Source organism: Vicugna pacos, chromosome 10, assembly GCF_048564905.1.
Source record: "Vicugna pacos chromosome 10, VicPac4, whole genome shotgun sequence".
NCBI classification, from domain to species: Eukaryota; Metazoa; Chordata; class Mammalia; order Artiodactyla; family Camelidae; genus Vicugna; species Vicugna pacos.
The window spans coordinates 39072142-39098318 of record NC_132996.1 but is presented as its reverse complement, the minus strand read 5'-3'; the positions used below and the strand labels follow the sequence as shown (position 1 = coordinate 39098318).

General features: G+C 33.3%; 1 protein-coding gene across 2 annotated transcripts in view; it reads left to right on the top strand.

Annotated features, from left to right (window-relative positions):
- PIK3C2A (phosphatidylinositol-4-phosphate 3-kinase catalytic subunit type 2 alpha) overlaps nucleotides 1-26177 on the top strand; it is an 88826-nt gene that overhangs the window by 47799 nt on the left and 14850 nt on the right. For both annotated transcript variants that reach the window (XM_006209325.4, XM_072969641.1), the window contains 14 exons: nucleotides 4765-4908; nucleotides 6221-6269; nucleotides 6350-6560; nucleotides 7446-7568; nucleotides 8626-8793; nucleotides 14585-14696; nucleotides 15072-15217; nucleotides 17026-17214; nucleotides 17687-17780; nucleotides 18271-18365; nucleotides 18759-18939; nucleotides 21816-21920; nucleotides 23143-23235; nucleotides 24619-24748. In XM_006209325.4, coding sequence (XP_006209387.2) covers nucleotides 4765-4908; nucleotides 6221-6269; nucleotides 6350-6560; nucleotides 7446-7568; nucleotides 8626-8793; nucleotides 14585-14696; nucleotides 15072-15217; nucleotides 17026-17214; nucleotides 17687-17780; nucleotides 18271-18365; nucleotides 18759-18939; nucleotides 21816-21920; nucleotides 23143-23235; nucleotides 24619-24748 — 1840 coding nt within the window. The remainder of the gene's footprint in view (nucleotides 1-4764; nucleotides 4909-6220; nucleotides 6270-6349; nucleotides 6561-7445; nucleotides 7569-8625; nucleotides 8794-14584; nucleotides 14697-15071; nucleotides 15218-17025; nucleotides 17215-17686; nucleotides 17781-18270; nucleotides 18366-18758; nucleotides 18940-21815; nucleotides 21921-23142; nucleotides 23236-24618; nucleotides 24749-26177) is intronic.

Below are 26177 nucleotides of genomic sequence, written 5' to 3'. Positions count from 1 at the left end.
AGATCACCAAGAAAACCATTGCAAGTAGAGAAAAAAAAGAATTCAAGGACAGAGCCATGGGTATATTTCCCATCTTATAATAAAACAAAAAGTCCACATCATCTTGCAGCAACCACCCCACTTCTCTATTCTCCTTATAGCAGAACTCTTGAAAGTTTGCTACTTCCACTTCCTCTCTTCCCATTCTTTTATGAACCCACTCCAATCAGGCTTTCATTCTCAACACTTATCTGAAACTGTGCTTAAGGTCATCAGGGACTTCAGTGATCATAATTCCAGTAATAAGTTCTTAGTCTTTATTTTTCTCAATTTTTCTGTGGTGTTTGATAGAGTTGATAATTTCTTTCTTCTTGAATCACTCACATGGCCTCTGGGGTATCACGTTCTTGGTTTTCCTACTTCCAGTGTCTGCTCTATTCTCATTCTTACTTCTAGCTTCCTCCTTATGAGCGCCTTAACTTTTTGACCTCTAAAAATGGGAATGCCCAGGGCACTTAGTTCTAGGACCTCTTCTCTTCTATATTCACATTTTAGGTGATCTCACTTAATCTCATGTACTTAAATACCCTACGTATGTTGATTCAAATATCTATTACTTGACATTTTTATACGAATGTCTAATTCATTAACATCTCAGATTTAAGATATACAAAACTGAATTTTTTTATATTACCCTTTGTATCTATTCATTGATCTTCCCCTTGTTAATAAATGGCAATTCTGTCGTTCCATTTGCTCAGGCCAAAACCTTGGAGTCATATTTGATTACTCAAAATAATCTTTCACATTCCATATTCAGTATCATTCCTGTCAGCTCGACCTTAAAAATACATTCAGAATGCAACTACTCTTTACTACCAAAGCTGCACTCCTAGTCAATTACAGTAGTTAACAACAGTTCCTTATTGGTCTCCCACCTTCTACCTCTCCTTCTAGTCTGTCTTCCATGGGCAACCAGAATGATCTTTTAAAAATAAATCACCAACTGCAGTGTGGTATTCTAGATTGTAGCCTGGAAGAAGGAAAATATATTAGTGGAAAAACGGGTGAAATCTGAGTAAAATCTGCAGTTTACTTAATAGTGATGAGTATTAATGTCTTAGTTTTGATAAATGTAACGTGGTTATGTAAGAAGTTACTTAACCCAGTTTCCTTTAATGTTATAGGAGAACTCTGCACTTTTTTTGCAACTTTTCTATGCATCTAAAATTATTCCAAAGTAAAGTTTATTTTCAAAAATGAAATTAAACATGGAAAGGAAATGTGAAATAAGAGAAAATCAAAGCCAAAAGATGGTTCTTTGAAGAGATTAATAAAATTTATAAACCCTTAAAAATACTAAATCATGCCATTCTTTTGCTCAAAATCCTGTTTATCTCAGTAAAATTCAAATCCCTAATTGTGGCTTCAAGGCCCTACACATTCTGACCCACTTCCTCTCTGATCTGGCTTCCTACCCCTTTCTTTGTTCTGGTTGATCTGCAGGTATGCGCCTCAACTGGATGCTTGCCTCAACTGGGATGCTTGTGCTTGTTCCTTTTTCTTTTAATGCTCTTCCCCCATATACTTGCATGACTTAACCCTTTCAGTTCTTTGAGGTCTGTGCTCAGATGTTGCCTTAATCAGAGAGCTCTTCCCTGACCATCTTGTGGGAAATAGTGACTATCATATTTATTCCCCGTATTTTATACAGCTTTATTGAAATACAAATTATGTAGCATAAAATTTATTCACTAGATGTGTACAATTCAATGATTCTTTTAGCAACTGCATAGAGTTGTATAATTATCACCACAATCCAGTTTTAGGACATTTCATCACTCCCAAAAATTTCCATGTACTAATTTTCAGTCATTCTCCATTCCCATCCTTAGCCCCGAACAACTGCTGTTCTGGTTCCTGTCTGTATAGATTTGCCTATAATGGAGATTTCCTATAAATGGAATCATATCTTACATAATCTTTTATGTCTGATTTCTTTCATGTATCATATTGTTTTTAAGCTCTGTCTGCATTGTAGTGTGTATCCATAGTTTCTTTTTTGTTTTTCATTATTTGTTTTTAATTGCTGAATGCTTCCATTATATGGCTATACCACACTTTGTTTATCCAGTCACCCAACAACTGACATTTTAACTGTTTACAGTTTTTGGTTATTATGAATATTTATATATAAGTCTGTGTAGATGTATGTTTAATTTCTCTTAGGTAGCTGATGTTTTGATTCCTCCTGGTCTTAATTTTCCAAGGATAAGATGTTAATTTATTTTACTAAAATGAATTTGGAGTGGCAGTAGGGGTTTTGAGCCAAGGAATAATGGTTTGGCTTCATAGTCTAAGGGGAATGGGAAAGAGAGCTGACCAAGGACTTATAAAAGGAATGTTAAGTGTCAGGCAGATGCCTACTGAAATTGGAGGAGACTCTTGGTTTGTGTACGGTTGTGAGGTTTTCCTTAGAAGTATTGAGCTGCCCAGTAGAAGAAGCAGAGAAGAGAAGTCTCTGAGCTAAAGAACAGGTTTGGTCAGAATGAGAGTGTGAAGTCTGGAAGCAAAGAAGATCGTGATCAGAGTATGAGATTGTAGTTAAGATTCTGATAGCGGGGAGGGTGTAGTTCAAGTGGTAGAGGACAAGCTTAGCATGCACTAGGTTCTGAGTTCAATCCCCGGTGCCTCCGTAAAATAAATAAATAAACCTAGTTACCCCTTCCCCTCCCCCCGAAACGAAAACAAACAAACAAACAAAAACATTCTGATTGATACTGTTTCAAGGTTGAAGATGCTATGAATTTTCCACATGGATATTTATGTAACTGAACCTTCTTATAGAATAGAGTAGAAAGTCAGATAAATGTCTGGAGCAAAAATAAGACATCTAATTGGGGAAATAACCACATGTCAGTGGCAAGGCAGATCAGTCAGGGGCCAAGTTAGGCAACAGAAACTATAGTAGCTGTTTGAACAGGGAAGTTTAAGGAAGTGTTAAATAGTAAAAGGTATTTAATTACTACAAGGGGTAAAAGAGAATTACACAAAGAGTTGATATATTATGGCTCACATGCCAAATCTGGCCAGTTGCCCATTTTTGTAAATAAAGTTTTATTGGAACACAGCCATACTCATTCATTTATGTATTATCTGTATGTGTTTTCACACCCTAACAGATATGAGTTGTGACAGAGATTGTTTGGCCTACAAAATCTAGAACATTTGCTACTTGGCCTTAAAAAAAAAAATGCAACCTTTCTCTAAGGGATCCAGAAGTAACAGGTGCAAAATAGCAGCTATTAACCCTAGGTTGAGGAACAGTGGATAGTGAAGGAACTCTGAGGACTTATGATAGAGCCTCTCCCCCAACCCCAGACTGAAATTCAGCCTCCTTGCAGAGGATATGGCTATCACAGGAACACACAGGTGGCGTATGGCAAAGAAATTTGGCAGAGCTGTCAGACTGAGAGAACATGGCCCTAGGGTACAGCTGAAGATGGTCTTTGAGGCCCACTGGGCTTCTATGCTGAATTAAATGGAGGACTGGAAACCTGATGAGAAGTATCTTCCTGTTGCTTTTGCCTTTGAGTATCCCTTCTGTGCCCACTATTGACAAAACCTTACATTGTGCCAGCTGACTAAGGAGAAATGTTTGTAGAGTCTAGCTCTAGTATCACAAAGTAGAGCAAAGATGGGTGCACTTGGAACTGATAGACAATAAATTGATATGTGGCACATAAAAAATGGTGGAGAATACTATAGGAGAATGGCATGAGCCTCAAAACTGGAAAGGTTTTTAAGTGAAGGTAGAAGAGCAAAAGTAAGCAGAAATACAAGTCAGACAAGCAGAAATGGGGGCCTTCAAGCCCTGAAGACCACAAGGTTTTTGGGTATTTGAGAACATGAGGAGGTTTCATTTAAAGCATGAAAGTGAAGAGAACATTTGGTTTATGGTAGCCAAGCCTCAAAGGTGGAAAAATTTTAATTTTTAAGGGATGGAACACTACTGAGTTTCAGCCCATTCTAACAGTACTTGGCATTTCAGTTTGGCATAAATATTTGATTAATTAGTTCATTATATGAGAATGTTTCTTAGTGAGATAATGTACTTTAAAATGATGATTGGGGAGTAGAAAAGAATTTTTAAATCATTCTCATCAGGCAAATGATTTTATAATATATTTATTTGTACATATATACTTTTGAATCATGGTGAAGTGAGCTGGTATTGAATAACATAGAAGGATCGTCCTCAAGAAAGTCTTTTCATCAGACAGAACTTAAAAAGTGATGGTTGTATAGATGCAGCATAATGATGCTGAAAATTGACTCACTTTTAGTAACTGTTGCCCAATATTAATTTGTGACCAGTCTCTGAACGACTTGGCTTTTGCCACCAAATTTTTGCAGAAGAATGAGAAGAGTTGATATTTTTAATGTAGAAATTATTCCCAAATGAAAATTTAAAAGATAACTCCAGTTTTTTAAATGATTTTATAATTTGTTAATAATTACTGCTTTTCCTTCTGATTTTCATAAGAAACTAATGTATTTGCATATGAATAATTAGGCATGGTGAAAATTAACCAGGCCTGCTTTTTCCTACTTCAAAGTAAATTGTGTAATTGAAAAGCTATCTTGTTTCTTTTCTTTTTCATCACAAGAGTAGAAGATGTCTGTTCTTAGGCACATCTAAAATGTACAGTTTTTAACTTCGTCTGTGAAGTTGATCCTTTAAATTGCACGTACTTATATTTGTTTTGCTTTTTATTTTTATAGAACCAGCACAGAACAGTAGATCAAGTAATTAAAGCTGTAAGAAAAATTTGTAGTGCTTTAGATGGTGTGGAGACCCTTGCCATTACAGAGTCGGTAAAGAAGCTAAAGAGAGCAGTTAATCTTCCAAGGAGTAAAAGTGCTGCTGTGAGTATTTTTTTTAGTAATTACCATTTTGTCACATGCAAATATAGACTTAACTGAGCACCTGTCATTTAAACTGGGAGATTTTGCTTTCTAAACAAAATATTACCATTTTAACTTTGGCTTTTACTGTTGAGCTGATTTGGTCACTGTCTTGGTAAGGTGGGAAATTCCTAAGAGGAGATGGACTGCCTTGGAAGAACTTTGTGAGAGTTGACATTGAATGGGTGGATGCCAAACTGAACTTCTTCTGTGTAGAGGAGGAACTCTGGCAAAAATGAGTTGGTTGGGATTTTAAGGTTGATACTATGCTTGAAGAACCTGGATTGCAACAGCTAACATTTCTCCATGTGGATGGAAATGTCCATGGTTGTCAATGAGGAAAGTTCTACTTTGGGCTATACTTCCTTCCTATTGGAAAGACCCAGAAGCCTCAGGAATAGTGACTTAAATTGCCTCAGAAGCAACCAGGTTAGGAGCCCTCTCTTAATGTAATACTGTTGCATTTAGTAAAAGTTCTCCCCATTGTATTTCCACAGGAATTTAATTAACTATGTTCAGAGAGATGTTTATATCTCTGATTGGAAGGATGAGAGAAGGATCACAGGATGTGATAAATTTAAAGAAAGAAAAGTTTTATTGATGGTGTGTTCCTCAACAGATATGTAGGAGATAGCTCAATCCATTCATTCTCACGGAGAGCCTATCCATGTGGTATACAGATATTTAGGTCATTCTTTTTTTTCTCTTTCTTATTATGTGCTTGTTTTCAGAAATTAAAAAGTATATCTGAAACCACTTGGAGATGACTAGCCGCCATGGTTGTAATGATGTCTGAAGCTTATATTGTGTTCATTTGCTGGATTAAGGACAATAGAGTAGAAGAGCTCAATTTAAATAGTTATAACAGCCTTTTTGAGACACTAAATGGTAATAGAGTTCTAGTTTCTTCAAGGATATTCTTATCATGCTAATAGAGCAAGTCATAGAAAATTAAACACTGTGTTAGTATATTCATCACTTTTGGATTTCAAATTGTAATTACTAAATTGGGTTAATGAGGCAGATTTTGCTTTACTTTGCAGTACTTTTCAATTACTGTGATTTTCTTGATATTAAAAAATCTGTTTATTTGGTTTGGGTTTCTTTTTGCATTCTTCTTTATTGTTTTATTAATTCTGCAAACACTTTTGGGAGGTTTCTCCTGCAAAGAGTTTCTTTGATAAAGAATTCAATAAATTTATTGAAATTAAACGTAAACATTTTATACTACATCATGGACAATTTTCTGACTAGTTCATATGCTTATATGCAGGTGACTTCATTGTCTGGAGAAGGAGACATTAGCAAGAGTTCAACCAGGGGTATGCATTTAAATTCTTTAAATTTTAGAAATAATTGTTGCTTTTTCAGAGAATTATGTTAACAATTTCTTTAAATCTAGGCTCACTGAATCCTGAAAATCCTGTTCAAGTAAGCATGGACCAATTAACTGCAGCAGTTTATGATCTTCTCAGACTCCATGCAAATTCTGGTAGGCGTTCTGTGGACTGTGCCCAGAGTAGCATGAACATCAAGGAAGCATGGACTACAACAGAACAGCTCCAGTTTACAATTTTTGCTGCACATGGTATTTCAAGTAACTGGGTATCAAAGTAAGTAACTGTTGAACACTAATGAGAACAAATGCTCAGTAGAAGACAGTACAGAAAACTGCAGGGTTAATAAAGGTGGAAAGAAAGTTAATACAATGCTGATGTAAAGATGGACAGATGGAATGAGGTTGAGAAAAGCAATCAAGTAGTTAGATATGTGAACAATGAGATTAGATTTGAAATACATTTAGAATGATTAACAGATTGTACGAACAAAATGGTTGATGGGTAAGCCTAGCAGTAAGTTAGAATACTAGTAGAATACAGTTTTATTGAACCTAAAATTCCTGGCCTACAAGGCTTCCTGACTGTATTACCCAGCTCTGTACTTGTGGCAGTTAGGGGCTAAATCGTTGCTGCCTGTGATGAAAGAATATGGTAGAATCTGTCCACATGGATGTAAGCCTCCTAATAAATGAGGAAGACTGGCTTATTGCGAGTCAGACCTATGCACCATTAATACGCTTACCTGACTCTTATTTCAGTGGACTAGCAAAGGAAAATGGCACCTAAGGAAGATAATGTTTGTACTATTTATTCCTAGAATTTATGTAGAAATGAAATAATCATTGTGTCATTTAACTAAAATCTAAAGCTAATAAGTAACTGAGCACAAAATTGAGATAAATTCTCCAGTTGGTATCATTTTGGCTCCCTTAGACTGGCACCTAGGAATATATGTTTTTTTTTTGTGCTCCCTTTGCTATAACCTCTTCTCTGTTTTTATAGAATTTGCAATAGTTAAATTTTAGATGTCTTTCCAAAACTTCAAGTGATGGTAATCAAATTATTTCAGCTAATAGTCACTTTTAGGGAAGAATGACTGATACATATTTGATTGATTAACCGATTTGTATTATCAAATTAAACTCTTTGTTTTCTCAGTTATGAAAAATACTATTTGGTATGTTCCCTGTCTTACAATGGAAAGGATCTCTTTAAACCTATTCAATCAAAGAAGGTTGGCACTTATAAGAACTTCTTCTACCTTATTAAATGGGATGAACTGTAAGTGAAAATTTTGGCTTTTTATTCTTTCAGTATGCCCTGTTCTTTACTTTTTTCCATGTATGCATCTCAGCTGTCATTTTTATTACAATTTCCATTAAAATTCATTAAATTCTTGTTGACATTTTTAAGTATTTTCTAGATATGATTCTGTAGAATGGACTGAAATTCTCTTTTAAAAATCTGATATACTGTTTTAACTCTTCATATATTAAATTGTAGAAACATGCCATAAATTCTTCATAGCCTAGCCTTTGTCAAGTTAAAATTACATATAATTCTAGAAAGATGGTATTTTATAGCATTGTTTTAGTTTAGTATTTATTCTTTAACACTGTCTATATGAAACCTAGTTCTTGGTTAACAGATTTTAAAAATTATCTTAAATCCATGTACAAGATAATATTTTGCACTGTTAATATTTTTGAAATATTTTTAAACTAAGGGAATGCTTTCATTATTTAGGCAAGTAGGTAACTTCAGAACTGTGTTTTATTCTTCATTTATTAAATGGATTCCTAGTTTTCTTTTATCACTTAAATTGCAAAAATGGTACATATCTGTGAAAGCAATCAAGTAATACAAAAATGGATATGAGGTAAAAAGTGTCACTTTATTTTCAACTCTTACCACCTCATGGCTTCTCGCAGTGACAACTATTGACCTTGTGTGTCCTTTCAGATTTTAAAAAAAAGGACACTGGTAAACAGGTCTGTCTGTATATATGTGCATACACATATCCCAGATCAGAAACACTCAAACATTCATCCAGCTTTTCCTAAAGGAAATAAAAAAATGAAATTGACTTTATAAGTCATGAGTAAAAACACTAACAAATTTTTGAAGAAAGAACTGTTATATTTGAAACTTTAATGAAATTTCTTTGATTTTTCAAGTATATATTAGCCACCCTTGCTACTTAAGTAAAGATTACTTGAAAAGTAATTAAAGATTACTTGATAAGTCAAATAAAACCTAAAATTATGTCTTATTGAAGGGTTAAACTTCATATTCAGTCTAATTTGTTTTTTTCTATTAATACATTTTCCCCCCATAGAATCATTTTTCCCATCCAGATATCACAATTGCCATTAGAATCACTACTTCACCTTACTCTTTTTGGAATTTTAAATCAGAGCAGTGGAAGTTCCCCTGATTCTAATAAACAGAGAAAGGGGCCAGAAGCTTTGGGCAAAGTTTCTTTACCTCTTTTTGACTTTAAAAGGTAAGTATTACTGAGTTGTAACCGTAAGTTACCGTGGACAAACCTGCAGCATCAGAATTGACTAGAGAATGGGGTGGGGAACAATGACATACATGATGAGATAATGAGCTGCCTCATTTTTTCCAGTGCGATAAAAAGGTCATTTCAGAAACAGAGAGGAAACCAGAGTTACTCTGCTATCATTTGACATAGCTATATGGGTATTGAGAGGATTGTTTGCCACACACTGTTCCAAGAATGTTTATTCTTTGTCATTTATGCAAAGCACTATATTATTGACATAATACTCATGGTCTTATAAGTTCACTTGATGTTTAAAAGAAAAAATCTGTTTTTTCTCTTCTCATTCTTTTCCCATCCTTCTCCAGTTTCAGTGTCTACAATTGCATATTATTCCCTTCTCTTTACCTGACTGATCTCCCTCCCCTTACCGCAGTGGGCCCCTGGTCTTTAACCTTCAAAGTCCCACCTATGTGCAAAACTTACTGATCCTTAGGATTAAAGGAATTCCTTTCGAGTTTTGTATCTACTAATAGCCACTGGGATAGTGTAATCTATCTGTCCTTTCAGTTGACTATTTTAATTATGTTTTAAGTGATAATATGTTCCATGAGACCATCAAGACTTCTCCTAAATGGAAAAAAAAAATTAGTTAAATAAGTTTGGGATGTTTGAACAGCACATAACATTTTGCAGATAATAGACATTAGCATATTAAAGTATCTCTAAAATTCTGTAGTCAAGTCTATTGTGGTTAATAACATTATTACTGTAATAACAAATACATAGCATTTGCTGCATGCTAGGTACTAGTCTGAGTGCTGTATACATAGCTTTCATATTCCTCACAAGAAACCCTATGAAGGTAGGTGTTTTACAGAGGATGTGATCAAAATATGGAGAGCTTAAGTGGCTTACCTGAGGGCACTTACTAAGGTAGTAAGTTGTAGAATCTTGGGATTTGAATTTAAACAGTCTGGCCCCAGGGTCTGTGTTCTTAAGTATTATCTTATGTTAAAACCATTCTTAAATTTACTTGATACCATGGTACATTTTTTGTTCTAGAATATATCTTTTGAAATATTGTGTCCCATTGGACAGTTTGGGAAGTGATTTAATAACTGAGCTATTTAACCAACAATAAAACAATTAAAAAATAAGAATGAAAAAATTCTACTAATCTAGTTCAACTTCCTTTTTCCTCTTTAAATGGCAGTTTGATTTTCCAATAATCATTTAAAAAAATCATGTGATGTTTGAAATGCTGACTTCATACATTTTTTGAAAATACTCTTTTCCTGTGTTCTTAAATGTAGCATTTATTCATATATACTTCTTTCCTTTAGTCACTTCCTCCATATTTGAGGAGGCAGTATAAAATTTTTTAAGTCTCTACCTTTTGGTGGGCTCTTATTTGACACTTCATATAATTCTGAACTGCATAAGGCTAGAGAAAAGCAGTTGAAAAGATTGCTGTTAATTGTGTGTACTTAGAACCTTTTGCTGAATATAATCCATAGCTACTCTAAAACAGAATACTGGCCCCATAAAGGGAGGAATTGTGTTCTCAATTGTCTTTAATAAGTTAGTTTCAGGGAATAGTTATGTGAGAAAATTAAATGTAATTGCATCATCATTAATTTTTATAAGTTGAGTTCTGAAAACCTTCCTGCTCTTAAAAGCACCAGGAGTCTTTACTTCATTTGAGAAGTACCATCATTTTTTGCCATTTTTTTGTCTAGTAATAAATGTTTTTATTGGGTGAATGACATTCTTTCAAAATTCAAGAGTAAGGGGAAGGGCGTTGGCTTTTGTTAGACAATTAAATAGTTTGCATCCAACATTCCACTGTTCAAAACAACCAGCTGATGCCATTAAGCTTGAGACTTTGCCAAGTAGTGTAAGTCTAAGTAATGTTAGGACTTAACGTTTAAGAAATAATCAGAAATTAAGAGGAAAAATGATTTTGTATTAATACATGTAGAGAAACAAAATGTTCATGATTTAGTTTAGTTAATGTGGTATAGTGATCAGAAATCTTGGTCTTGAAATTCTTTTAAAATTAATTGATCTTTAAGGTACAACCTGATGAAGTCACTGTCATGAAAGCCAGATGTCTTAGAGGCATTTCAGTCAGCCTCAACAACAAATGAGTTCTTCATTCATTTTTTTTTTTAAATTGAAGTATAGTCAGTTTACAATGTAGTGTCAGTTTCTGGTGTACAGCATAATGCTTCAGTCATATAGGATCATACATATATTTGCTTTCATATTCTTTTTCACCATAAGTTACTAGAAGATACTGAATATAGTTCCCTGTGCTATACAGTATAAACTTGTTATTTATCTATTTTATATATACTAGTAAGTATCTGCAAATCTTGAACTCCAAATGTATCCTTTCCCACCACTTCCCACTGCCTGTAACCATAAGTTTGTTTTCTATGTCTGTGAGTCTGTTTCTGTTTTGTAAATAAGTTCATTTGTCTTCTTTTTTTAGATTCCACGTGTAAGTGATACACGATATTTTTCTTTCTCTTTCTGGCTTACTTCACTTAGAATGACATTCTCCAGGTCCATCGATGTTGCTGCAAATGGCATTATTATTTTTTTTTTTTTTATGGTTGAGTGGTATTCCATTGTATAAATACACCACGGCTTCTTTATCCAGTCATCTGTCGATGGACGTTTAGGTTGCTTCCATGTCTTGGCTATTGTAAATAGTGCTGCTATGAACATTGGGGTGCATGTATCTTTTTGAATTAAGGTTCCCTCTGGGTATATGCCCAGGAGTGGGATTGCTGGATCATATGATAAATCTATTTTTAGTCTTTTGTGGAATCTTCAAACTTTTCCATAATGGCTACACCAAACTACATTCCCACCAACAGTGTCGTTTTCTCTACAGCCTCTCCAGCATTTATCGTTTGTGGTCTTTTGAATGATGGGCATTCTGACTGGTGTGAGATGATACCTCATTGTAGTTTTCATTTGCATTTCTCTGATAATTAGTGATATTGAGCATTTTTTAATGTACCCATTGGCCATTTGCATGTCTTCACTGGAAAATTGCTTGTTTAGGTCTTCTGCCCTGTTTTGGATTGGGTTTTTTTTTTTTCTTATTAAGTTGTATGAGCTGTTTATATATTCTGGAAATTAAACCTTTGTCAGTCTCATCTTTTGCAAGTATTTTCTTCCATTCTGTAGGTCGTCTTTTTGTTTTGCTTATGGTTTCCTTTGCTATGTAAAAGCTTATAAGTTTAGGTCCCATTTGTTTATCTTTGCTTTTATTTCTATTGCTTGGGTAGATTGTCCTAGTAGAACATTGCTGAGATTTATGTCGAATAATATTTTGCCTGTTGTTTCTTTTAGAGATTTATAGTGTCTTGTCTTATGTTTAAGTCTTTAAGCCATTTTGAGTTTATTTTTGTGTATGGTGTGAGGGAGTAGTCTAATTTCATTAATTTACATGCAGCTGTCCATGAAATGAATCAGGCATTTAACCTGCCATTCCTTTACAGTTGTATCTTAGGGTTACCAAATAAATGATGCAAAAAAGTTTTTTATAGAAAAATTCCAGCTAATAGATGCAGAAGGAATGACGGAATATTACAGTTTTGTAACCCCTAATGAAATAATAGAGTGAGGTCAGAATATCTCAGTCTTGACAGCATTCACATTTTGTGCCAGGTAATTCTTTGCTGTGAGAGACTGTCCTGTGCATTGTAGGATGTTTGGCAGCCTCCCTGGCTTCTGCTCATTAGTTGCCAACCAAATTCATGCCCAATTAGTGCTCCCTAGTTGCCAACCAAAAATGTCTGCATGCTACCAAATATCCACTGGGGTCAAAAGCATTCTTGGTTGACGTTGATTTAAACAGTGATGATCAATGCCTGTTTAAAACCATTGTGATTAACTTTTCTGGAACTTCAAATGGATGGTTTAGACTGATAGTACTTGAACAAACTGATTATCTTAATATCACAGAAAGAGAGAGATAGCACACAATGTGTGCCTCTTTAATTGATGCACCAGGAACTAGTATCACCTATAAAGATACCACCTATAAAGTATTAAGTATTCTTGCCACATAACTAAACCTGAATCACATCAAGCCTTTGGATCTAACTCTTATGGAAAATATAGGAGATGAAGGGACACCAGAGGAATACACTCAGTAAAACCAAGATATAGAAAAACCTCTGAACAAAAGACCTGGATTCTTCAACAAATGACAGGGGATAGCATAGAAGAGTGTATGGGTTAAAGCAAGAGTTGGTAAACTTTTTATGTAAAGGGGACCAGATAGAAGTAGTCAAGGCTTTGTAGATCATGTAATCTCTCACAGATGCAAGAGCAGAGGCAAAAGCAGTGATAGGCAACATCTAAGTGAATGAATGTGGCTTTGTGCTAATAAAAGTTTATTTGCAAAACCAGGTGACAACACAACATTGTAAACCAACTATACTTCACTTTAAAAATAAATAAATAAATGGCAGAAAAAAATTTAGTCCATCAAAAACAAACAAACAAACAAAAAACCCAAGTGACAGTCTGGAGTTTGTTGACCCTTGAATTAAAAAAAAATATTTAAAAAGGTTTATCAACCAGTGTAAATGTTGGACCTTGCTTGTATCTTTATTCAAACAAATCAACTATTTTTTTAAGTTATGAGACAATAAGGGAAATTTGAATGCTGACTAGATAGCTGATACTTTTAAGTAATTATTTTTACTTTATTGTAATTGTGTTTAAAATAGTTCATCAATTACATAAAAGTAATTACAGATAAAATAATATGATGGGAATTTGCCTTAAAATAATCTAGTTGAGGGTAAGGATGGTTGGTTCTTAAATAGAATGTGTCGAAGATTTAAAGGCTGTTACCTGCTAGAAAAATTATGAAAACTAGAGTCTAGTTTGGGAAGGGATATTTGCTGTTTGAATAAAATGAACAGAGTTTGATGAAGTTCATAGTTTCCTGCTTTTATATATAATATAATGTTACTTTTCAGATTTTTTTTCTGTGTAAAGATACGTCAGTATCTTTATTGATAAATATTTTTAATTTCAGTAGGCCCTAAATTGGTAGTTTAGGGCAAGGGTGAGCATACTCCAGCCCACTGCTTATTTTTTTGTAAATATAGTTTTGTTAGAACACAGCACACATTTTTCTTAATGGTTGTCCATGGCTACTTCGGCACTGTAACAGCAGGGTTGAGCCTGTGGCAGAGATTGTATAGCCCAGAAAGCCCAAAATACTTGCTGTCTGGCCCTTTACAGAACGTTTACTGACCCCTGGTCTAGGGCACAGATACAACTTTTCATTTCAAATGATTAGTGCTTTGCCACAAAGTAGGTACTAGTTTTCTTGGCACGTGTTTTTGTTCTTATGGTAAAAGTCAAGGAGCAGTTAGTTATGTAATCCAAACCACCACTTGGCAGTGTATTCCTTTGTAGATGGTCTTCAAAGACTCCTTCACCTTCCAATTTATAAAAGTTTTTGGGACAGGTGACTGTGAGACTTTACCCATCTTGTCTTCTATCCTGAACCCCATTTCTTTCATCCTGCCTCCTTTTGTTCCAACTCCCACAGTCCAGTAAATTTACCTTAAGTGTCAATACACTATGGAGAGCAACACCTTCTCATATGTTCTTAAAGGTGATGCTCTTTTTACATAGAGGACGCTTAATAAATGTTTCAATATTATTTCAAATTTATTACCATGTGTTGTGAGTTTTGAATTTTTAAAATGAAATCCACGGTATTCTTCTGTTTACATTCGTGAAGGTTTTTAACATGTGGAACTAAGCTTCTGTATCTTTGGACTTCATCACATACAAATCCTATTCCTGGAACAGTTCCCAAAAAAGGATATGTGATGGAAAGAATAGTGTTACAGGTAATGATACTTCCGGACATGTGGAGAGGTTTAAATTTGAATTTCTTTATAAAAAGTGTATGTGTACCATGATTTGGGTTGTTACTTAAAGAAGCCTTAATTGATCTTATTTCAATCTTAGGATCTATCTTTAACTTAAATGTCAATAAACATTTCCTGTTTCTATGAAACAGTAAAAGATGTGCTTGTACCCATCCCAAATAATATTTGTGCTATTGAAATTTACCAGTAACAGTAATCACTTTTAACAAAAGGACAAGAAGCATTAATTTAATATTTGACATTATCACCCTGATGGCTGAAAAAAATCAAAAAAGTTAATATAGCAAATCTGTGGACTATTCAGCTGTAATTTGATCAACTTCTGTTTTTAAGGTTGATTTTCCTTCTCCTGCATTTGATATCATTTATACCACTCCTCAAGTTGACAGAAGCATTATACAGCAACACAACTTTGAAATATTGGAGAATGATGTAAAAGGGAAACTTCTTGATATTCTTCACAGAGACTCATCACTTGGGTATGCTCCTTTGATTCTGCTTTGCCGGAGTATCTTTACAATGTAAACTTGAAGTTAATGGTTTATTAAGTTACCTTGTTTAGTTTATGATATAGCATGTTCACGATTTAGTTCCTGATAAGGAAAGTTTTCTGTTTTTAATTCTATAAAAAGACTATATATGACTACATATAATTTAGAAACTTACACAACTCAAACTTTTTACATGTTAAGAAGGCAAACAACAGATTGGAAACTACATTTATAGTAAGTATCTATAGATTAATTTCCTTAATATATGAAGAACCTTTTCATATAAGTAGAAAACCCAACGGCTCAGTGGTAGACAAAGAATGTGAATAGTTAATTCTTTGGAAAAGAAACACCGTGCCTTTTAAACATCTGGAAAAAGATGTTCAGTCTCTCAGTAATCAAGGGATTGTAAATTAATACAAGATACCATTTCACACATCAGACAGCTGAAAATTAAGATGTCCCATTAAATAAAGTATTGATGGGATACAGAAAACTGGGAATTATACTTTTGACAGAACTCTAAAAAGCATTTGGAGAGCAGTTTGTCAAAATCTAAAAAGGTCACAGTATCCATAGTCTGGGACCTAGCAATTCCATTTCCAGTTACTTATAGTATATGTTAGAGAAAACTCTTTTGTATTTGCTTACGGAGACAAGATCATTCATTGCAGTATTTATTTGCGTTATTGTAAAACTGATAGGGAATATTCATCAATGGGGGTTAAATTATGGTACATTTATCTAACAGTACTGTGTAACTAGTAAGAATGAATTATATGTACAAGTATGTACAATAGCTATATGTACAAATATGTAAGATATATTAATATATGTACAAATATGTAAGATATATTAAATGATGAAAGCAAGGAGCAGAATAATGTATATAGTCTGTTACTATTAACATAAAGGAAAAAAAGAATCTATGTACACCTTTGTATATACTTCTGTATGAAAAGCTACCACTGAAAGAATATACAAGGTTAGGCAGTTGCCATTGGGAGGGGAACTGGAAGGAGAGAAACTTAATTATGAACCTTTTTGCAATATTTGAATTTTTTTAGTATTCTACATGAAATGAATACATTCCAGTGCATGTGTTATACACAGAATTAGGTAGATGGGTAGTAAAATAATGAAATATTTCATTCACATAAATACTTGTCATTAAGATTAAATTGGGAGGGGGAGGAGCTCAGTAGTAGAATGCCTGCTTAACATGTACAAGGTCCTGGGTTCAATCTCAGTACCTCAATTAAAAAATAAACAAACCTAACCACCCCCCCAAAAAAAAACAAAAAGGAAAAAAATTTTTAAGATTAAATTAGGAGTTCCAAATTAAATCCTTTTTATTTTGAATATTTCTCAAAATATTCCTTCTAAAATTTTGTAATAACATTTTTTCTTGGCATGACATTTGATTTTACTTCTATAAAATGGATGAAGTCCGTGCTATCTCTTTAGGGTAGGTTCTGCTTATTCAACTCTGATTTCTAGTGCCTCGCATCTGGTTAGAGCTCAGTAAATTTTATTGTGCTGAATTATCATTCATTTTCTTATCTAAGACCCTTTTATCAAGGCAGAATGATTTCTTTCTATCCTTTAAATTAAGGTAAATTAATGATGTTTGCTGTACATTGCATTTTTCTATATCCCAAATTGGTATTAATGATTCTACCAAGAAATGACTGTCCTCAGATGAATAAATTTCTTCTTTGTATTTTTAATCATTGAGAGTTATAACTGTCATTATGATATCAATGAGAAGTAATTTAATTCTGTTATGTATTCAGACTTTCTAAAGAAGAGAAAGCTTTTTTGTGGGAGAAGCGTTATTATTGCCTCAAACACCCAAATTGTCTTCCTAAAGTACTAGCGAGTGCTCCAAACTGGAAATGGATTAATCTTGCCAAAACTTACTCACTGCTTCAGCAGTGGCCTCCATTGCACCCACTGACTGCCTTGGAGCTTCTTGATTCAAAGTAAGTCAACTGTGCCTGAATTTATTTGCTCTGTTTTATTGTTTCAATTTTTCCAGTAAGATACTATGTTGCAGGATTGATTCCCTTTAAGATGAAAGCAATTCAATACAATCTACATGTATAAATGTGTATTTCTACAAACATATTTTACGTTGAGGTTATTAAAAATAGGTGTCGTATCATTTAAAACTAACCTAGAGCGGTTATAAATTTTGAATAATTTGTTATATTTTTATAAGGGCCAGAATTAATTTCCATAAACTTAAAGGTTTCTAAATAGTCATGAAATTGAATTTGTATATAGAACAGTAAGGTTTTCTTCTTTAAAAAAAAAAAAAGAAGAAACACATTGCTTTTTAGTAGCTAATTTGAGTATTTTTGTCATAAATAGATTGAGATTGTGTTTTTAAGAAATGAAGCTTCATTATAAAGAAATCACTGTCAAATCTTGATTTTTGTGGTACTCTTCTAGATTTGCTGATCAGGAAGTGAGGTCCCTCGCTGTGACCTGGATGGAGGCTATTAGTGATGATGAGCTAACAGATCTTCTTCCACAGTTTGTGCAGGCAAGTTTTTTTTATTTGATTTCTACCTGCTTACTCTGTCCCCAGTTTTTATGAATAGGGACCTTGCTAAGGGATTCCCTTTCTGTTTTTATTAAAAGTACTTTTGTTGTGTAGGAGTGTTGAGGTGCATTGAATTTGGATTTACTGTGAATTTTTTTCCACTATGTTAGCTGCCCCACTTGAACATTTATATATGGTACCTGGATCTTTAATTCACAGAATAAACCAGAGTCGAGCTTTCCTTTGGGTTTTTGTTTTTGTTTTTGTTTTTGTTTTGGCCATTTGAACATTGTTAATGAATGTTATTCCAAAGTCTGTACTTTTCTGCTTGATTTCATTAATTTCACCTAAGTTAATTCATCTGTTTCATTTTTATCAGTATCATCTTTTATCAAAAAGAATAATCCTTATATACTTTCTATGTTGATAATTTTATCCTAACAATGTAGTATGGATTTGACCACAAGTGTTTATTTTTCTTTGCATGTAGGCTTTGAAATATGAAATTTACTTGAACAATTCATTAGTGCGCTTCCTTCTGTCCAGGGCATTGGGAAATATACAGATAGCACACAGTTTGTATTGGTAAGATATAAATTTTCTTAAGTACTTAATTCCTATTTCTATTGTTTATAGAGAGGACATACTCTGAAAGTCTAAATCATATGCTCAGACTATTTGCTGTGGATACCAGGTGTTTGATTGAAGGCATTATTATAAGGAAGCTAAATTTCTATGTCTTTAGAAATAAAACCAGAAATAATAAAACCCTCTATTGCAAAATTATTTGATACATTAGAACTCAGTAGTTTTTACAGAACTGAATGAGTTTTTACCTATAACAAATGAGTTTTTAGGCTTATATAGCTTAAAATTAATTCCTAGTTATCAAAAATTGAATGTATTAAATAAATTGATTATGGAAAGATGTTATTCCAGTTCTCAGAAGTGGCTGACATAAATATTTTGCTGTATTAGGCTCCTCAAGGATGCCCTGCATGATGCACAGTTTGGTGCACGATATGAACATGTTTTGGGTGCTCTCCTCTCAGTGGGAGGAAGAGGACTCAGAGAAGAACTTTTGAAGCAGACAAAACTTGTACAGCTTTTAGGAGGAGTAGCAGAAAAAGTAAGGCAGGCCAATGGATCAGCAAGACAGGTATGTACCCATAGAGGGAACATAAATATTTTGTAAGGATTTACAGCACTGACAAGTTGTTATTCTTTATCAATAGATATCTATTAGTACTCTATCTACACCTATGCTGTTCTGGACAGATTTAATTCAAAGGTTGCTTAAAATCTATACAAAAAGATTTCATATCCTTACTCAGTACCCTTTAATTCCTGTGCTTATTAATTCCTTTCTGATCAGAATTGTTCTCTTGAATTTCTTTTTCGTAATTTTGCTTTTTAACTTTTTTGTAACTATAAAAATAATAAAAGTATGAGTCGATACTAATGTTTAAAAAGTGCAAATTAGGATTAAGTTTATAAAGTAAAAAAAAAAGAACTATTATAGTTTCATTTTCTTCCTGTAGGTATCTGTTGTTCATAGTTTGCTGTGTGTCCTTGGCCACCTAATATGATTTTACACATGTGTACACTTCAGTATATATACATATTTTTGGAGTTAAAATAAGTTTTTTTTGTAGAAACATAGGTATATGTGATTTTTGAGGCAAAATTCACTATTTTAACCATTTTAAAGTGAACAATTCATTGGCTTTTAGTATATTCAGTGTTTTACAGACACCACCACTAATTCCTGAACATTTTCATCACAACAGAAAGAAAGCCTGTACCCACTAACCTTTCACTCCTTACCCCCCTCTTCTCCCAGGCCCTGGTAAGAATTAGTCTGCTTTCCATCTCTATGAGTTTATCTTTTCTGGACATTTGATAAAAATGGAATAATAGAACATGTGGCCTTCTAAGTCTGATTTCCTTCACTTAGTCTAATGTTTTCAAGGTCCATCCGTATTCTAGCATGTGTATTTATGTCTGAGTAATGTTCCATTGAGTAGATAATACCACATTTTGTTCATTCATCAGTTGGTGGACATTAGGCTTGTTTCTACTATTTGATTATTATGAATAATGCTGCTATGAATATTCTTTTAAAAGTTGTGTTTTTATTGGTATTATTTAGTGGTTTTTAAAAAATTATTATTGGACTATAGTTGATTTACTTGTTTAAGTTTTTGTTTGAGCATCTTTTTTCATTTTATCTAGGAGTAGAATTACTGCATCATACAGTAATTCTGTGTTTTTTGAGGGACCACTGAACTGCTACCCGAAGTAGCTGCAACATTTTATATTCCTACCAGCAATGTATGAGGGTTCGTTTCTCCATATCTTTACCAACATTTGTTGTTTTCTTTCTTTCTTTTTTAAACTATAGTCATCCTAGTGGGTGTGAAGTAGTATCTCATGGTGGTTTAGATTTGCATTTTCCGAATGACTAATAGTTTGGGGCACATTTTCATGTGTTTGACCATTTATATATCCTCTTTGGGGAAATTCCTTTTCTAAGGCCTGTTTAATTGGTTTGTTTTTTTGTTGTTGAATTGTTAGAGTTCTATATATTCTGGATACTAGACCCCTATCGGATACACTATTTGCAAATATTTTCACCCATTCTATGTATTGTCTTTTTATGTCCTTAATAGTAGCCTTTGATGCATGAAAGTTTTTAATTTTATGAAGTCTAATTTATTTTTTCTTTTGTTGCTTGTGCTTTTGATACATCTAAGAATTTGTTGTCAAACCCACAGCCACAAAGATGTATATCTATGTTTTCTCCTAGGAGTTTTATAGGTTCACTCTTAAAAAGTCTTTGATCCATTTGAGTTACTTTTTTATAGTCTATAAGGAGTCCAACCTCATTCTTCTACCTGTGATTATCCAGTTGTTTTCATACGATTTGCTGAAGAGACTGTTCTTTCCTATCAAATGATCTCTGTACCCTAGTTAAAAATCAGTTGGCTATAGTTGTATTGGTTTATTTCTGGACTCTCAGTTCTATTCCATTGAGAGATAAATATATATATATATATCTGTACCCTACAGTGTTTTCATTACTGTAGTTTTGTAGTAGGTTTGGAAATCAGGAAGTATGAATCCTTCAACTTTTTCTTTTGAAGTATTTGGAAGTCGCTGGCAGTTTTAAATAAATTTTTGTATCAGCCTACCTATTTCTGCAGAAAAGGCAGAGTTTTTATAAAGATTGTGTGTTGAATCTGTAGATCAATTTGGGAAATATTGTGATCTTAATAATATTGTCTTCCAGTTCATGAATACAGGATGTCTTTCCATTTATTTAGAGCTCTAATTTCTTTCAGCAGTGTTTTTTGTTTTCTTTTGTTTTTGTAAATTGTTGTTTTAACTTTACCTTGGGGAGTTCATGTCAGTGCATTTAGTTATGCTTCATGTTTCTTAATGGGTACATAATATTATATGATATTGTATCATAAGTTATGAACCATTACCTCTGTGTAGGTTGTTTATACATTTTTCTTTTCGCAGTCATGTGATAAATTTTAAGATATAAGTTTTTGCCCCTTTGCTAGTATTTCTTTATAGTGTATTCCTACAGTATATTTTTAGTTATAATTTTAGTTATAATAGTGTCTATTATTTTACAATATCAAAAGAACTCCCAAAATAAAACTATGCCTGTATATGCCTTCCTTCCTACCAGTAGATTATGAAAGTACCTGTTTTCTACCTTGTTGACAGCATTGGTGTTACGTTAAACTTTTCGTCTGTTAGATTAAAAACAAATTGCAACTCATTATTGTTTAATTTCTATTTGACTGTTAGTATTAATTAATATATTAAATATGACCATATGTACTTTCCTCCCTATGTTTATAGCCTTTGCCCATCCAAATTTTATTTTCATAGTAAAAATAACCTCTTTAGCAACAACCTTTTTTGACCATTTGACAATTGGGGATTTAAAAAATTGTTGTCTTAAAAATAAGGTCTTCATTTTCATTGTCTGCTCACAGTATCAATCTCTTTTCCTAGGTTGTCCTCCAAAGGAGCATGGAACGAATACAGTCCTTTTTTCTAAGAAATAAATGCCGTCTCCCTCTCAATCCAAGTCTTGTGGCAAAAGAGTTAAATATTAAGGTGACATAAATTACTTTTTAGTTCATACTACATTTCCAAATAATGTGTAGGAAGAAGGCAAATGGGCAGGATGCTTAAAGAAATTAAGGATAAAACCTGCATAAGTTGGTTATAAGTACTTATAGATGTGTGTTTGTGTTTAAGATCCATATTTATCTCAGCATATTCTTACATAATCACTATTCATGAAAGAAAAAAAAGTAAAATTATTTACTGCTCAAAATAAATGATTGTTTATTGTGGTATAATAGCTACATAAAAGACACATGTGTTTTTGGTTTTGGTGAGGGGGAGGTAATTAGGTTTATTTATTTATTTATCCTTAGCAGAGATACTAGGGATTGAACCCAGAACCTCATGTATACTAAGCATGCCCTCTACCACTTGAGCTATACCCACCCCACCAAAAGGCATATGTTTTAATCCCAACAGTAAAACTACCGAGTCATGGGTAGGCATTATTTTAATTCCCTTATGAATGGCCATATGGACTCTTCCTATGTTACAACACTTTTTTGGGGGATCATCAGAAAGTACTTGTAATCTCCAAATTGAGTAATTATGTTTCGAATTGGACTAATAGCAATACAAACAGTGGATTTTTCTCTAACATGAGTTCAGCAAAAGTAACCAGATAATTTATCCACTAGTGCCTGATTTTAAAAGGCTAACATACGACTATCCATAAAGGAGTCTCAATTAGATTTTTTTTTTGGTTGCCATATGGCTACTCTTTGTTGAAATATAGCAGTGGGTGCCTGAGTTATATAATTATGTCATTGGAGGTGAGGGGATTACATTTTCCCCTTGGGTTTTGTTTGTTGTTTTCCTTAAATTGCTATCACTGTCTTAAATTAGTCTTTTAACCAGTTTAATTTTAATATTAGATTTGATCTTTGCTAATGAAGCTGTTGAATTTAGTGTCACTATTTGATTCCGTGGCTAAATGTTAATTTTAGTAGTACCACAAATAGAAGAATTAGAGATCTCATTCCAGATCACACTGATTTAGAGGAAGGATAAACATATACAAAATTTTGTGCTCTGTTGAAGAATTTTGACAGTTTCAAAGTGTCATATTTCAAACTTTTAATAGTTTTTGTCTCAAGTTTTTAAATTTTTTTACAGGAAAAAGTGAAAAGAGAAATTCCTAGGACAAAAAGTATTTTTTGATTTTTATTCCACTATTATCTTTCTAATGCTTAATGTGTTGTATTTGTAGTCATGTTCCTTCTTCAGTTCTAATGCTGTGCCCCTGAAAGTCACAATGGTGAATGCTGATCCAATGGGGGAAGAAATTAATGTCATGTTTAAGGTGAGCAAAATAAGATGACTTTGTTTTTAAACAGTAATTTTAAAATTCTTTCCACAAATTCCTTTTCCAAAATTGCGAAAGTAGTTTTGTTTATTTAGTATTTAATTAAATTGAATAATTATGTGAAAAATTATCACTGACATATATGGTTCCCAAACAGATTTGGGAACAAGTACAACTCTGGCCTAGAGCCGCTGCATATGGCCATGCTAGTTAAGTACATCATAGCTCCAGGCAGTGCCTTTCACCCAGACTGTGATGTAAATGATGTGCCCTAGAGTTTGCAAAACTGCAAAACTAAGCAGTGGCACTGGTTTTGGGAAACATACCTTACCTGTAGGAAGCAGCAGGCTTATAGTCCTTTGGAGTAGTCTAATTCCAGTCAAAATTTTGTGTGTTGTGATCATAAATTAGTAAATTTTGAATTAAGAATAGAAAGTTTAGTTAATTCAGTGAGTTTTATTAGTGGTTCATCAAGATAGTTTCTCTTGAACCACCTTTGATATATATATAGCAAGTTCCCTTAACTCAGATCTGATTTTGGACTCTATTTTACTTTGCTGATATGTTTACCTTTTTCTAAAACAGTACCATCTGTTTGAATACAGAAATTGTATAACAATTTTAATAATTGTTAAGGCAAATCACCTTATTTTTTTCATCATTTTTGAAGCTAGTCTCAAAAATGTCATTATGTATTTTAACTTAGTTTATCCAATTTAAAAAAGAAAATGAAAACTTAATGTGATTACAGTTAGAATTCATTTTGGGAGGGCTAAATTATGTATGTATGTATGTATTTGGTGGGGGAGGTAATTAGGTTTGTTTGTTTGTTTGTTTGTTTATTTAATAGAGGTACTAGGGATTGAACCCAGGACCTTGTGCATGCTAAGCATGCGCTCTACCACTTGAGCTATACCCTCCCCTTAGGGGAGGGATAAATTTTCTTTTAAGTAAACTTTTAATTTTGAGATTATTATAGATTCATAGTTCATAGTTCGTTTTACAAAATTGTACAGAAATCCTGTGTATCCTTTACTCAGTTTTCCCCAATGCTAACATCTCTCAAAACTCGTACAATATCTCAATCAGGATGTTGGCATTGATACAATCAGGATATGGACTACTTCTATCATGAGAAGGGTACTCCATGTTGCACTTTTAAAAAATTGAATAGAATTCACATATCATAAAACCTTTCAAAGTGTACCGATCAGGAAACTGAGACATGACAAGTTTACTTTCTCTAGAATGCTGCAGAGAGGCAGTTCTGTTCATCTTATTCTTTACTCTTTTCACTGTTCCCACCCCCAGACCCCTTTTATTATATGTAATCTATTAAGTCTTTTGGAAATGTACAAGTTTTATTCCTTTGATTTCGAGGTTGGTGAAGATCTGCGGCAAGATATGCTGGCTTTACAAATGATAAAGATTATGGATAAGATCTGGCTTAAAGAAGGACTGGATCTGAGGATGGTAATTTTCAAATGCCTCTCAACTGGCAGAGATCGAGGTAAATCTGTTAGCTGTATCTTATTTTTTATCCATGAACTTAGCTCAGAGTGTTCCTGTCCTAAGGGTCCTAATGCTGGTACACTATGCTCTCAGCCACCATATCACTTTCCTTTCTCAGGTCAGGATATACAAACTTTGTCTTGTCAAAAGGAAATGAGATCAGAAGTTTAAGAATTTTTGCTGATTGTTTTTCATGTACTAGCTCAATGAGTAGCCCTAATAAATGCTTGTAAGATAATAAGTCTTGTAAGATTCCTCAACAGGAGCCTACCATTTCATTAGATTAGTTTTTCTGTCACTATAATTTCATAAAGTTTTTTTTTATTGACAGGGTTTATAGGAATAAATTAAATATTTAAAATCAAAGGCCAGTTCTTAAATCTCAGTTGTTTATTCTCATATTTATCTTGAAGTTGAACTCTTCTTTCTTCTTATGGAATTTCATGTAACTTGTAGGCAGTGAAGTTCCTCCCTTCTTACGTTGTTTCTAACTCATGTGGTTGAGTGCTTACTTTGTGCCTTGCCCTGTGCTAAGCTTTTCACTGTTCTCACTGTATCCTTATTTTCCAAATAACAAAATCACATTACATCCTCTGTGAGGTTTTTAGAAAGCACTGTAGTTTATAGTAATCCCTCCCTTCTCCAGTTTCTGCAGTTAGTCTTTAATATTCACTAGACATCGTGTCTTCCACGCTGGATTGATTTTAAGTTCCGTCAGAGGGTAGTAGTATTTTGTATATCTGTGAACTTTTACCCACTGTTTTGTACATAGTAATTATAATAATTTATATGTATATATTTGGTAAAGTAGAAATTTGTGTATATATATTAAAAATAAGCATGGTAATTGAATCAAGATGCAGATATTCATTGAAAAAGGATGTCGCTGTGAACTGTAAACTAGATGATGCAACCAAAACAACATAAAAGATCCAAATGAATCCATTCTGCTATGACCAGACTACAAGGATTACAACCTGGCCCAGCATACTTTCTTTTTAGGATGGACTTGGCCAACTTAGACAGACCTTGCCCACCTTGGTTACTTCTAGTCCAAAGCAGGTCTCTGTATCCATATCTTTTATTTTGATAGCAGTGCATTGTGTTGATTTTTAAAATACATAAAACAAATTTTTACAATAAATAAATAATATACACATAGTAAAATAAAATATCCATATAGCACATAATAGAATAAATTGAAATGTAAATCATAGTTTTCTCCCACACCTGCCTAGGCAGCCTGCTCCCAAATTATAACCACTTATATACGTTTCTGAAAATATTTTGTGTATATTCCAACATACATAAGTCTTTCTTGTAAACACAGAGGGTACAGTTCTTCATGTGGATTTTGTCTTTAAAAACATATTTTTGAGATTTTTCTATATAGGCACATAGAGATTTAACTCACTGTATTCCATTGT